Genomic DNA, 14,943 nt, shown 5'->3' on the forward strand with positions numbered 1-14,943 from the left:
TGTGTGTGTGTGTGTGTGTGTGTGTGTGTGGGGGGGGGGTAAGCATATTAGGACTTTGGTTAATACGTCTTTATACAGTCAAGGGTTAATACCTGTAACGACTTTAGGTTAGAGTTTAAACTTGTAGGAATGTTTTTTTTTTATGAATTCTGACTGAAGTATTGCTGTTATTATGAAAACTATGAGATGTCCCTGACTCCCTATGCTTCAACAGCATTGTAATATAATGTATACACACCAATATTAGTATACCTTATGTAAATCTGTAACACTTTAAATTCAATAATTTGGTTTGTCACTGTTGAAGTGAAAGTTTAACATTTGATTTGTGACTGATCGATGACACAGTGTAAACTTTTTTTTTTTTTTTTAGCGTCATCATTTGTAATTTGAACTGTACAGAATAAAAATTATGATGTTGACACTCTGGTCTCCATCTGTGTTCTCCTCCTCTCGTCTCTCCTACCGCAGCGGTTCCCCCACTCCACAAACCAACCGTATTTTACCTCCCGGAGCTTCCGCTGTATATCTCACGAGTCATAGCTTCCATAAAATGCTCCTGTCCTAGGAAAGACTATTTGCAAGGGCAAGAAATATACGAGAGACAACAGTTAATCCATCACAACGAAGATGGGCGGTGGGTGGGGAGAGAGCTTGTGATTGTGAGCTATAGATATAGAGTATAGTCCCTATTCTGGGCTGAAAATAGCAGACCTACAAGCATACAATGAGCTTGTAGATCGTCTATTTATGTCAAAGAGATTTTTTTTTAGAGGAGGGGGCCTCGTATATAGCCCTGGGAAAGTCCTGTCAACGGAGTATAGGGTTTAAGTCATTAGAGAGCCGATTGGGATTTTCTGGTAAGACACTCAATGGGAGAAGACCAGGAATTCTGTCAGAGAATGAGTGTCTTAAGCATGTTTGCTGTTCCACAGGAGTCCGGTTTCCGTAGCGTGCATGATTGAGCTCCTACAGTAGATGATGGGCCCCTGGTGTGGGCTAGCATCACGAGGGATGTGTATGAGTATTTGAACTTGCGTACGTTTTCCGGGTGTGCGCCTCTGAGTCTGTGCATGTATTATGGTAAGAATGAATGTGTGTGTGTGTGTGTGTGTGTGTGTGTGTGTGTGTGTGTGTGTGTGTGGGGTCATGCGCTAAGAAGCTACAGTATTTAAGCCACGAGAGGGCAGGCCAGCCCCTAGGGGGGCTGTTGTACGGCAGACAGAGAGGACCAACATGCACAGACAGAGGTAGGGGGACAAGCAATGTTAATGTTATCATGTATTCCTTTCAAAGGAAAATAGCTTCAGAACTGACTAAATAATGTACGTGAGTGGAAAGAATTTATCAAATATGATTGTTGTCAAAAAAAAAGATACTATTGCTCGAGAAGGGCGTGCAAAGCTTTTCGGCAGCCAGTTGATAAGATTCTACTTTGAACTGTCTTTGGTAATGGTCGCTGTTATACATATGCCTTTGTGATGCTGCGGGGATCAGAGATGACTTCATTAATTCTTCAGTGAACCTCAAAGGGAAAAAGCCGAAGGTTCAAGGAAAACAAACGCGCGCCGTCTTATTGAAAGTACTTCAGAAGTTGTACAAGTTGAAAGCTAATGGCTCTGTGAATTATGAATACTGACAAGGATTGCCAGCAGGGATATTCACGAGTGTGAGAGGGAGAGGGAGAGAGAAAGGGAGAGAGAGAGAGAGAATTATTTGAATCCCACAACGAGGGAACACAAATTGCTTTGTCTCTATGCATTACACACTAATTATAGTCTTTATAAAACAAATACAACTTTGTCATTATGAATTAATGAAGAGCTCAGCCATCACCAGGTTAACTGCCCCACCGACTGACCATCACCAGGTTAACTGCCCCACCGACTGACCGTCGAATATGAATTGCTTATACGCCGCTCTCCCGCTAACCTTTCCTCATATTTCGGCAGCATGTGGCGAGCGTGTCTGCTCGCGGTGACCTTGTGCGTCACCCTAACGGCAGGGCAGTTTCCGCGAGAGTGTGTCACCCCCGAGGGCCTGCGGAGTGGCCAGTGCTGCCCGTCGCCCACAGGGGCAGTGGGGGACGAGTGCGGCTCCGCCGCCGGGCGGGGCCAGTGTGTGGCCATCACGGCCGACACCCGCCGCCACGGACCCCAGTACCCTCACGACGGACGCGACGACAGGGAGAGGTGGCCCGTGCGCTTCTTCAACCGCACGTGCCAGTGCAACGGGAATTTCAGCGGGCACAACTGTGGGCGCTGTCGACACGGGTGGACTGGCCCCGACTGTGACCAGAGGATCTCCGTGGGTAAGATGGCTGTCATCTTTAAACACCTTCACCCTTGGAATCCCTATTTTTGGGCAAGGTTTTCAAAAAAATTATGTTAAAAAAACCCAACCTGAAAATCTTCTCAAATTGCAATAACGACACACCTACAAGCTCTCAAGCTCGTAGATGTGCTATTTTCGCTATTTGTCGTACAACAAAGGGCTTAAGTGGTTTCATTGGTGGTGTGAATGTACCATCCCTTTGCTGCTGCATTCTCACGCAACAAAGAGAGAAAGAGAAAAAATACTGAATCACCACTAATTGCTAGTACTATTTATTTCTCTCCTCTCTCTCTCTCTGTGTCTGTCTCTCTCTCTGCCTCCCTCCTTCTCCCTCTGCTTCCCTCCTCCTCCTCCCCCCCCCTCCCTCGCGCCTCGCCCCTCCCTCTCTCTAATGATCTCTCTAGTAAGGAGGAACGTGATGCAGATGAGTGCAGCTGAGAAGCAGGCATTCGTGAATGCCTTGGACGAGGCTAAGAGGACTGTCCACCCTGATCTGGTCATCTGCACAAGACGGTACACATTATGGCAAACACACATCTGCACAGATTTATAATTAAGGGCAGTCAATATTATGCCAGTCCATAAGGTTGAGTATATTAGTATGAATGAAACGGTATCCTCTTTCTCTCCTGATCTAATTAAATGTTGCCTGGCTCCAGCCTCTGAATCGCTTAGTCACGACCCACTGAAATATGTTCAGTCGATTCAGGTCTGGTGACTCTATGGCAGCCTCGGTTCAAAATCTGATACCGCGGCTACGGCCTATCAGTGCCATTTCAACTCGATGACGTCAAACAACAAACATGGCTGCCCCCACTGTGGTAACCTGCGACACTACCAATCTGGCTATTGAATCTCAGAAACGACAGATTTTAGAAACATCATTACCCGACATATTTCATCGTGTTTGTTGACCGTTGATCGTTGACCGTGTTTTGTTTGGTTAGCAACCAGGTTAGCCACATTGACAACGACGTCATCTGCTTCGATACTATTGTGAATGGTTGGTGTGAGTGTCAGGCTACAGTATATGAAATTGGGATACCAAACTGAAAATGTATTTTGCTGAAGCTACTGTAGTATACTTTCTATTTCGCTTCATGACAAATAGTGAAAATAGCAACGATCGCAACACGTCACGATCACAAAACTTTGACAATTGTTTAAAATGAATGAATGAATGAATTCATATTCGGACTCTGGATTGAAAGGGGTTAAAGACAGACAACACTCAGGGAAAATAACAAATGACTATTTTGTGGTTTAAATTGGAACAAACTATATTTATGCAGTACAAATCAGTCAGCTCAAATTAATGAAGATGGACTGGATTTCGACTGTGGCCTGAAAAACAGAACGGATTGTGGAGAGAAAACGAGGACAGAACAGAAGTGTGATGCATACAGTATGTGGACGGGTGGGGGGGGGGGAACAAACAATGCCAGATGGTAGAGCAAGTGTGTGGATGAAAAGAAACAACAACAATCATGGTGCAAAAGGCTTTTGCACACCAGGGGAGAGACGAATAAATCATATAGGAAAATCACCGCCAAGTATTTAGCATGTGAACTATTCATATAGTTCATGCTTTATTCATAAAAGTTGATGCCATTATTCATGGTGAATATTGACCTCATTCTGACTGGGCTAAAATTGCGTTGTGTGGGCTTGTAGAGGCTCATTCATAGTCTGGATTTTCGGTGGTGAGGTGATCACCACTCCGGTGGTGAGGTGACCACCGGAGCTGAAATAACGTTGAGCGGTGGTGAGTAAAAACAGAGAAGGGCTGGCTTTGATCTTCACCGCGGCTCGCGTAGTTCGGTGGTCACCTCACCACCGAAAGTCCAGACTATGAATGAGCCTTCAGTCACCCATTTCCACCAGCATCTTCGCCCCATATTAGGGATGTAGGTGTACAGCATAACTCTACTGCTGCATGATGTCATCGTCCCCAGGTACCAGGAAATCCTGGGCCCCGATGGAAACACGCCGCAGTTTGAGAACATCACCATTTACAACTACTTTGTCTGGACCCACTACTACTCTGTGAGCAAGACCTACCTCGGGCCGGGCCAGGCCAGCTTCGGCGGAGTGGACTTCTCCCACGAGGGACCGGGCTTCGTCACCTGGCACCGCTTCCACCTGCTGCAGCTTGAGCGAGACATGCAGGTATACTGTGGGGTGGAAGGAAGCAGAGAGGGAGGGACGGGGGAGGGGAGAGAGAGAGAGAGAGAGAGAGAGAGAGAGAGAGAGAGAGAGAGAGAGGATTAAAATCTCATGACTGAAATGTTTGTATGACCAAGTTCCTAATGCGTGATTTGTGAAACAGTGTGAAACGACTCCCCCACACTAGCGATGTGTTCCCTAAACCAGGGATTCTCAACACTTTGGCTAGGGACCCCCAGAAATGCTTTGGCCATGTCTCGTGAGCCCCGCCCCCCTCCCCACCCCCAATACAAATTGGCCGCTACAATAACCATAATAAGAGTGAAAATACATCATAATTAAATACTGAAACCAGATATAATCATTAAGGAAAGTTTATGCATATGTAAACTCTCAACCCGTGGCGACCCCCATGCGTTGAGAACCCCTGCCCTAAACAAGTAACACGCAATGTCAAATTATGATGTTTTAGTAATATTGTCCCTGTTGTTCTACATACTGCCAACCAGGTTTGAACAGCGGGCGAGCATCGGCCGACACATCGCCTAATCGCCCACGGTATCGGCCGAAAAGATGAATTACTTTTCGACTATCAGTCGTTCGCCTGCTATCGGCGGAGACAAATAATGCACTTCCGGATAATTCGTCCGGCTGTCGCCCGCTGTTAAAACGTGCTGTGAGGCATTAACCTTTGCTTTTATAATGAAATATCCCAGACCCTGCGTTCTATGGGAGATGCTTCTGAACGTATTGCTAGTTTGACCACTTCAAATGCTCTAATCTTAAAGTAATAACCAAAAATAGCCCATGCATGTACAGGCGACATTGAGAGCTTGTAGATTGGCTATTTTCTCTGCCACGCTCAACATGCTTCCATGGAAGACATGTTGGGTTCAATGTGATCAAAATGACAGAGAGATAGAGAAAGGTCTTCCCTAAATCCCTTCTCTTAAATAAAACAGCGTGGGGAGGAGGAATAATAGGGACGTTAGGGAGGCTTTTGGAGCAATAGTGTGATGGGAGATGGGGGAGGAAATCAAGGTCAAAGGCATGATGTGAAAACAGATAGGGTGATAAAGAAGACGAGATGAGATGAGTGACAGTGTATATCACTTATAATACAGGATCATATATCACACAGTAAAGTATAGGATCATTTAGGGGAAATACATACTGTACATATACGTGTACATATTTTCATTTTTGAAAATTTGTTGAAAGCTTTTTGAAACGTTAAAACAATTTACCGTACCTACAACATTTGCCTATGATGACATGACCAAAATGATGATGCCATGCATGTTGAAAGTTACGCGTCGGGTCTGCCTACACCTCTCAGCAATTGTAAAATCCACGGTAACCTGAGACCTCTTGTGGCTTATTGCTTTTCTAAAACGGTTACAAACATATAGCAATATTAACCTAATAAAACTATTAAATTCACAAAAGTAGCTATACGCTTTGCGCCCACCAGAGCGAGCGACGCACTTCCTTGTTTTGCTCTGCAAGTAGGCTATGTGACGGGAGAATAGCGCTTGATGGCCCTACGGGGCTGCCTGGAGCCACACATTCACAGTCATATGAGCGCGGGCGGTGCCTACACGCCCGCACGGCCAGGGAAATCAAGTGCTCCCCTTCCCCAGTTCAGCTGGGAATGATATAAAGTGATTTAAGGTGTGGATTATCGGTGAGATTTACAACGGTCACGTGACGGTAACCAGCCAATCAGAATCAAGTATTGGGACTAACCGTTTTAGAAAGTTAGTTCGCTTCTAGGTTTCGCTTTAACATTACTGCTTAGTGCTTTCACTATCATTATTACTCTGATATTTCCATCCACCGATCCATCCATCATAATATACGCACAGACATACTGTAACTTTTCCTCTCACCCTCCATCCATGCAGGACATGTTGGGGGACCCGACCTTCGCGCTGCCCTACTGGAACTTTGCCATCGGAGGCAGCGAGTGTGACATCTGCACCGACGACCTGCTGGGAGCCAGGAGCAGCTTCGACATGGACTCCCTCAGCTCCAACTCTGTCTTCTCCCAGTGGAGGGTCATCTGTGAGAGTGTGGAGGACTACGACACCCTGGGCACCATCTGCAACAGTGAGGACAACAGGCTTTATGCACACACACACACACACACACACACACACACACACACACCATTTTTGGAAAGAACTTAGGCCCCTTCCCTACTTACTGACGATACTTATGAAGACTCTGTTCTGTTCCATTCTGGTCAAACAGAGTCAGGGTGCTGCTCATATCACTGGAAACACTCTGCTACACCAGTGGGTCTCAAAGTGTCCTTGAGTGTTTCCAAATGGCCCTGTACGGGTGTGTAACTCTGAGAGTGTACGGGTCCATTTGTACACTCTCAGAGTTATGGGGGTCCTCGAAATGTAAAAGTTTGAGAAGCAATGTACACTAAATGGAACAGAGCCTTAATTAGTATAACCGGTAACACCTATGAAAGAAGTCGGGAAGGGGCCTGAAAGTAGGAAGAATTATGCTGTGTGAAATAGATCCTATTGCTCTATGTGCGCGCACGCATGCACGCACGCACGCACGCACACACACGAAAACAAATACAACCAACTAAGCACAGAAACACACACAAGCACGTGGGGTTGTGTGTGTGTGTGTGTGTGTGTGTGCGTTCTGATAATGTTGTTCTAACTGCATCAGAAAGGCGGGCGAAAAGCACATAAAGAGAGCACGCAGAACATAAAGTACTATAGTCAATGACTCACAGCTGTTGTGGGGCCCTTGATATTGCGTGAAATAACTGCGTTTAGAGACGATTCCGCTAGCTTAACAGTATCTTACATATATGCATCTGAACTTAGTGCCATTTCCAAAGTTCCAGTGCATTGAAACCCGTAGGGCTGACATTGAGAACTTTTTTTCCCCCATTATGCAACACACATTGGAACACACACATGGGGCGGCGTGGCTCAGGGGTAGAGTGGCTGGATGGTAACCGCAAGGTTGCCAGTTCGAACCCGGGCTCCCCCAGAGTTATTGTCGAAGTGTCCTTGAGCAAGACTCTGAACCCCTAACCCCCTCCTGATGTGCTGGTTGGTGGCTTGCATGGTTTCTGCCGCCATCGGTGAAATGGGTGAATGTAAATACACAATCTATGTAAAGGCGCTATATAAATGCACCATTTACCATTTTACATTGTCACAAGGTTGCACTAGTTAACGCTTCTGTACTGGAATAATGGAAAGAATTACAATTTAGCCGATTAGACTCTATAGAGTCTATAGGAAGGTTTGTAAATCACAGTACAGTAAACAAGATCATGAGATTTCCAGTTTGAACGATGAACATTGTTTCCTTACGTACTACTGTAGTACTAAATACTCAAGAATGTTAATGCTCTTAAGCCATAGTGTGCCACCGATGATCCTTAGCGAACTGTTAGTATGTATAGGGGGAACCTCCGGGTTAATTCCACGCTACTAGTTAGAGCATGTGAGTAGTGGACAACCCGTTAGTGGTCTGGTCTATCTTTTTAATCCTCTTAGAGATTCATGTCATGACTGAGGTGGTGGTATTTCTGTCTGTTACAAACCATATTTCTTTAAATGGGCGAGGGGGTTGGCTTCATTTGGGCATATGCCTGTTAAAAGAAGGAATCTCTCAGTCTGCTGGCGCCTTTGATCTAAGTGCATAATCTTCAAAGCAGACTGTCATACAACTTGGTTATGTTACCCACTGTAGTGTTTGTGTGTGTGTGTGTGTGTGTGTGTGTGCACGCGTGCGTGCATGTGTGTGTGCATTCGTGCGCGCATGTCCATGTGTATGCATACTGTATTCGTGCGCGCACACTCGTGTGTAAGAGTACAGCTACTAAATGAGCACAAGAATAAAAGAGATGTGTTCGTGGCTTACATAATTAGCACTCAGAAGTCAGAATTGTTTTTAAATAAATAATTCAGAAGGAAGCTCCTATTTAGGACATCTTCCAAATGATTGTTAGAATGTGTGAAGTTTCAAAAAGTTGAGAGAGTGAGAAAAAATAAAGCTATTAAAAAGTGCATTTTTGATGCATGAAGGGGAAAGGAACTGGTCGGAATAACGTGTTCCTTCCACGCGCTACGTCCAGCCGGCGAATTTCCCCTGTCAGGTGAAAAGAAGCAGCTTGGACTCCTCATGCATAGAAGGAAGCATGAGGTCAGTCCACTGGCTTAAGTGGTTAATGAATGCTTTGTAATAATAATCCAAAACTACAAAGTAACTAGTAACTGAAGTTTTCAAATAATTTGTAGTAGACTAAAAATACATTTGCCTCTGAGATGTAAAAGTAATGAGAATTGGAAATACTCTACCTCAAAATTGCACTAAAGTACAGTAATTGAGTAAATGTACTTAGTGACTTTACACCACTGTACAGTGCCATGTTTATTTATCCATTAATCAATTAATTTAAAAGTGTAGCCGAGAATAATCCCATCTATATATCTATAAATGCACCAAGTCTCTGTACGTCTGTAGACCACGTAACTCAAAAACCGTTCTACCCACCGACTTCGACTTTCACACACGCGTTCCACACCACCACAGGGAGCGCAGTGCCCAGTGACGAGTCTGTCGGATCGCCGGCTGTCCTCTGCTCAGGCTCTGGACAGAGCCCAGATCTACAAGCTCATGGCGCGGCACCGAGGGTCACGCCACGAGCTTGTAGATCTGCTATTTTTTTAAATATCCTGAAAATGTGGCGCAAATCCAGGAGCGTACCCATGTTCCCCAGGTTCTATGATCCCCATCCGGGAGTGTACCTATGTTCCCCAGGTTCTATGATCCCCATCCGGGAGTGTACCTATGTTCCCCAGGTTCTATGAACCCCATCCGGGAGTGTACCTATGTTCCCCAGGTTCTATGAACCCCATCCGGGAGTGTACCTATGTTCCCCAGGTTCTATAAACCCCATCCAGGAGTGTACCTATGTTCCCCAGGTTCTATGAACCCCATCCGGGAGTGTACCTATGTTCCCCAGGTTCTATGTTCCCCACCATGCTAAAAAGGTTCTTTGTTGCTAAGTATTTTAGCAATTTAGTCTTTTAGTAGCAAATTCTGATTTAAGCTCAGTCTTTGAACTATCCATTGAACTTTAGGCCTGCCTAGGCTTCTTAAACTATCTAGTCTTAGCCAACTAAAAATTAACACTGGCATAAAATAAAATAAAACATAATTGCTCAGACTCTTCAACAAAGAACCAGAAACCTAACGCTAACCCTAAACCGACATAGAACCTGGGGAACCCCGCTAATCCTTGAATATGTATTCTTTCAGAGCAGACATTTTTAACTGAAATCTTTGCTTCTGGGGGGATTCCCAGGAACAACATATTTTCAAATGGGCGTCGTCGGCCAATGACATAATAGTTTTTGGAGTCCTTGACATGAAAAACGTTGAGAACCACTGACATAGAAACATAGGTTGTTTTCTGAAAACTGTCATGATTTAGAAGACATTTCGTAGAATGTGTGGTCTCAGACCAAAATGGGTCAATGGCTGACCGTGGGCTGTATATGTCTCACTAGGCACAGAGAGCAGCGTGATCAGGAGGAACCCAGCGGGCAACGTGGCGCGGCCCATGGTGCAGCGGCTGCCGGAGCCCCAGGACGTAGTGGACTGTCTGGAGCTCAATGCCTTCGACACCGCCCCGTACTACTCCACCTCCTCCGAGAGCTTCAGGAACACCATCGAAGGTGCATGGGGCGGCAGTAAAACTAAACAACAAGATCCTTGAACTCGAGAGTGTACAAACATAGAGGGCTGTCGGGGAATCGCCATTACAAATTTAAAGATGGAGTGCCGTGATTTTGGAGTTTATGGAGTCGACATTACTCTAATAGACCCCCAGGTGTGGATAGAATATTGAAATATGTCTTCCCTGTGTATTTCTTTTGTTTCTTCCTGAAAGCTGAAAGCCTTTGAGTAAAAAGGCCCAATATATATATGACAAATACAAAGAAATCAGTGACACATTTAATATTTTATATATTTTTTCTTTCCAAATAATTTACAAAATAGCGGAAATAGTGTCACAAAGTGAAGTGCTGCAAGCTTGTATTAGGCGATTATGTAAAAATTGTAACAGGCCTACAAATATAAGGGTCCATTTGTTACATTTTGTACACTCTCAAGTTACAAATGGAAAAACTCTTGACTATCCTTCTTGCCAAAGACGCTCCGGCTGGGGTTCTGGATAAATAAACGTAGGCACACCTGTGTGACCTGGTTGCAAATTGAATGATACCCTCTCAGCATACAGAATAAACTTAAATAGATGGGCATGTATTCAAAATACATATCTTCGAAATACGTATTTTCTGTATTTTAGAGAAAATAAATACAAAAAAAGGTATTTAAAAGGTATATAAAAATGTATTTCAAATACATGCCCATCTCTGAATACACATACACATGGTTAGAGAAAACCTTAGATGACTAGCTTGGCTGTTACTCCCATGACCTTCTAGGATACAGCGCCCCCCAGGGGACGTATGACCCTGTGGTGCGTAGTCTCCACAACCTGGCCCACCTCTTCCTGAACGGGACTGGTGGACAGACCCACCTCTCCCCCAACGATCCCATCTTCGTGCTGCTGCACACCTTCACAGACGCAATCTTTGACGAGTGGCTCAGCCGACACAGACCAGGTACGCACGTGCGAGACATTACACCGTTTGTTTGTAGCTACGTAATGTACACACACAAACGCACAGGGGGACACAAAACATGGATGAGAAAAAGACACACTTACACACCTGAGACTGCAGTGTAAACCATGTTTCTGCTTTGTTCGTCTTCTCCAGGCGAGGCAGAGTACCCTGAGGAGAACGCTCCTATCGGTCACAACAGCAGGTCCAACATGGTTCCCTTCTGGCCTCCAGTCAGCAATGCTGAGATGTTTGTCGCTGCCCCAGACAACCTGGGATACTCGTACGAGGTCGTGTGGCCTAGTGAGTCGCACACACACGCACACGCACACGCACACACACACACACACACACACACACACACACACACACACACACACACACACACACACACACACACACACACACACACACACACACACACACACACACACACACACACACAGTTACTGTGATTAGCCTTGCACCACCAGTGACTGGAATGGCACAGGACATATCAGCCACAGCTTTAGGTACAGTGACACTTGTGGGCACAGAAAATAGCACCTCCTCCACACTTGACACCTATGGCAGTCGCAGAGCTGTATTTTGAGAGAGTTGTTAAGACAATCCTGCAAGAGAGTGTGTGTGTGTGTGTGTGTGTGTGTGTGTGTGTGTGTGTGTGTGTGTGTGTGTGTGTGTGTGTGTGTGTGTGTGTGTGTGTGTGTGTGTGTGTGTGTGTAATCCATGCAACATGGACACAGACAACTCCCAAACTTGCTGTGACTTTTGTAACATAGTTATCCGAAGGCAAGCCAGTGTGTTATCAGAAGCACAATTATTCTTATTGTTGGCTAGGTAGGTTTATGCTTGTACACTTTTACACTGAATAATGACTATACAACATGCAGGCTAACATGGACCATATAAATGAAATGAAACAATAATGTGAATCATTGCATTAGATTCCACTGCACGGAAGGAAGGTAGTCTAAACATGAGAGAGGCTCCATCTTGCCTATGATGCCTAAACCTGTCTAAAATAGGGCCCGAGCTGTTCGGATTAATATCCAAAGCCTACATGATAAACACTTTTCCACTATTCCCAGTGGCCTCCTGTGCCGTTTGCATTCCTGTCTAATAAATCATTCAATCAATCAATCCTTCACAGCCCGTGCTTTCACCGTGTCTGAGATCATCACCATAGGAATCGTGGCCGCGGTGCTGGTTGTGGCTATAATCGGCGCCGTCATCGCCTGTGCGGTGCGCGCTCACTCCTACCGCTCCGCCGAGGCCCTGGAACCGCTGCTGGGGGAGACCTTCCGGCGCTACTCGGAGGACGACCGGCGGCTGGACAAATCACAATCTGTGGTCTAGTTGGACGCCTTTCCATCCCACTGGAAAGGCCTTAACCTCTTAATGCATTTGTGTTTTGTTTTTATTATTCTTCTAATAAAGTTTCACTGGTTTTGAACCAAATGCCTGGGTGGCCGTGGGAGTGAGATCTTTATAATGTCCCAAAGTGGGGTCCGGGGACCCCCAGGGGTATTTCAGGGAGTCCTCAGCTAAATGGTAGTTAGGAACCAAATGGACCCTTATGGGTCTGTAACTCTGAGTGTACAAATGGAACCAAACGGACCCGTTTCACGGGTCGGTTTGGTTCCATTTGTACACTCTCAGAGTTAAATTAACTTAGATTTTACAAAATAAATTGGGGTCAATGCCATTAAATGGGGGTCTGTAGACTAATATTCATGTCAAACAGGGGGTCCCTGAAATTAAATGGGTTGAGAATCACCGGTCTCTGGAAAATATGTTCTAATGGGGGTCCGCGGGCTAATACATGTCGATGTGGGGGTCCTTGACATGAACAAGTTTGGGAACCAGTTATAAAGGACTGACTGGTAGAGAGGAGCACATACAGTATATTAGCCAGGCACGGCTCTGCTCACAATGGATGGATGGCTTATTTACCTTACTGGCTTTGTGAGGCTATCAAACAACCTGTTAAATGTGAAATGTCAGTGATGTGGCATAGACTTTCCTAATGTTACAATGGTTTGCCATTTAAAAAAAGGAATTACATGTCAACTGTAAGCATAATTAGGTCCCGTTAATCGAATAAAGTAATTCAATTTCAGCATAGGCTAGCAATCAACATTAACACCTCAACAACCATCAATGAAATAAACTGCTCAGTAATGTGAAATAGCACATGAGTGCCCCCATGTGGATGTAACGTGTTACTGCTAAGAGAAATGCCTTTTTCCAAGACTTGAGTTAAATCTAGGCCAAAATATAATTATGCGTCATGGGGCATCCCTGACGTGCCAATTTAACAGTCCCTCTCCGACACCAACAAGACTGTGATGAGCTAAGTAGTTTCAGTGAGGTTATGGGCTACTGTAAGTTTACAGCTAACTTTACCGTTAGAGAGATTTGACAGTAAAGAGCTGTTTAAGCAAAAGCCTATACTAACAAACACACACACATTTTGTACTTAAGTAAAAAGGAACAATTATACTGCATTGAAAAACTCTGTTACGAGTGAATTAAAAATGTACTTGTAAATGTAAAATGTACTTCTGCAGAATGTCTCATTTTAAAGTGTAATGTATAAAAACATATTTTGAAAATAGCACATCTGCAAGCTCACAATGTATACAGGGGTACACAAGTGGTTAATGTATGTTTTGTCCTAACATCAATGCGCTAGACCCCTGGGTAATGGATTGCTGAGGTGGAGCACCACACCTGCCATCAGCTCCGCAAAATCATCCACTACATACTTGACACATACTCGGTTCACTTATGCAAAGTACCAAACCCACACTGGGGGGGGAAGTAAAAAGGGACAAACCAAAGCATTAACAACAAAATTAAAGAATCAATATAGTAGTAGGTGCTCTGTGTCATGTGTGTGTGTGTGTGTGTGTGTGTGTGTGTGTGTGTGCGTCTGATCACTGTCAAATGTCTTATGCACACTGCCAGAATACCTTAGGAACAACATATTATGTTTTCTATTTTTGGGAAATCATTTTACTTTAACTTAATTCCATAAAGCAGGAAGTCAATGGCGGTTCGATCAGGATGAAAGCTCTCCTATGGTATGTGCAGCCATACGTCAGAGGGATGACTGACGTCACAGACTACATGAAGCCATGTCATTATATTATGGAGCTTCTTAAGTTGGAACTCACGGCCAGTACGATGTCTCCGATATGGATGTGTCTGTCCTGATCGACAGCACTGCCTTTCACCATGCTCTTCACCATCACACCAGCACTATAGTCTGAGGAAGACAACATGCAAGCTGTTTCAGTTGGCAACTTGGCATGAACCAAAATAAACATAAAAGCATTATTGACAAGCAACTACATGTGCCGTTTTCTCTCCCAGGCCGACACAGAAATAGCCTGGCTTGGTCATACCGTGGATTCACTGACTAATGCATGCTTTTATCACTAGCAGGATAGACTATTGTAATGCTCTCCTATCTGGTGTGCCCCTTTTCACTAATGTATTAAAAATGATCTGTGAAGCACTGTGAGCACATTGGGTGGCACTTGCTGTAAAAATGTGCTATAATATTGATAAATAATAAGGACCAGTGCTCTAACCTCGGAGCTACGGGGCATAATTTGTCACTTACTCAAGGAGCATTCCCACATGCGTGTACAGCTATAGGTTAAATGCATGAACCCTAGCTACCCTATTCTGGTGCAAACATTCAGTGAAAACTATATTCAGAAGAGAAAATGTAGAATATGAGCTGTAGAAT

At 44.7% G+C, this 14,943-nt stretch overlaps 1 protein-coding gene across 1 annotated transcript; it reads left to right on the forward strand.

The window, feature by feature from the left end:
• Positions 1-1,211: 1,211 nt before the first annotated feature.
• Positions 1,212-12,634, forward strand: tyrp1b (tyrosinase-related protein 1b). Its single transcript, XM_080758291.1, has 9 exons — positions 1,212-1,250; positions 1,953-2,311; positions 2,739-2,847; positions 4,290-4,503; positions 6,408-6,612; positions 10,062-10,229; positions 11,004-11,183; positions 11,340-11,486; positions 12,334-12,634. The coding sequence occupies exons 1-9, from the start codon at positions 1,237-1,239 to the stop codon at positions 12,537-12,539; spliced, it is 1,602 nt and encodes a 533-aa protein (XP_080614417.1). The 5' UTR covers positions 1,212-1,236; the 3' UTR covers positions 12,540-12,634.
• Positions 12,635-14,943: the final 2,309 nt, after the last annotated feature.

The sequence above is a fragment of the Protomyctophum bolini genome (assembly GCF_963924005.1).
Source record: "Protomyctophum bolini genome assembly, chromosome: 3".
Taxonomy (NCBI): domain Eukaryota; kingdom Metazoa; phylum Chordata; class Actinopteri; order Myctophiformes; family Myctophidae; genus Protomyctophum; species Protomyctophum bolini.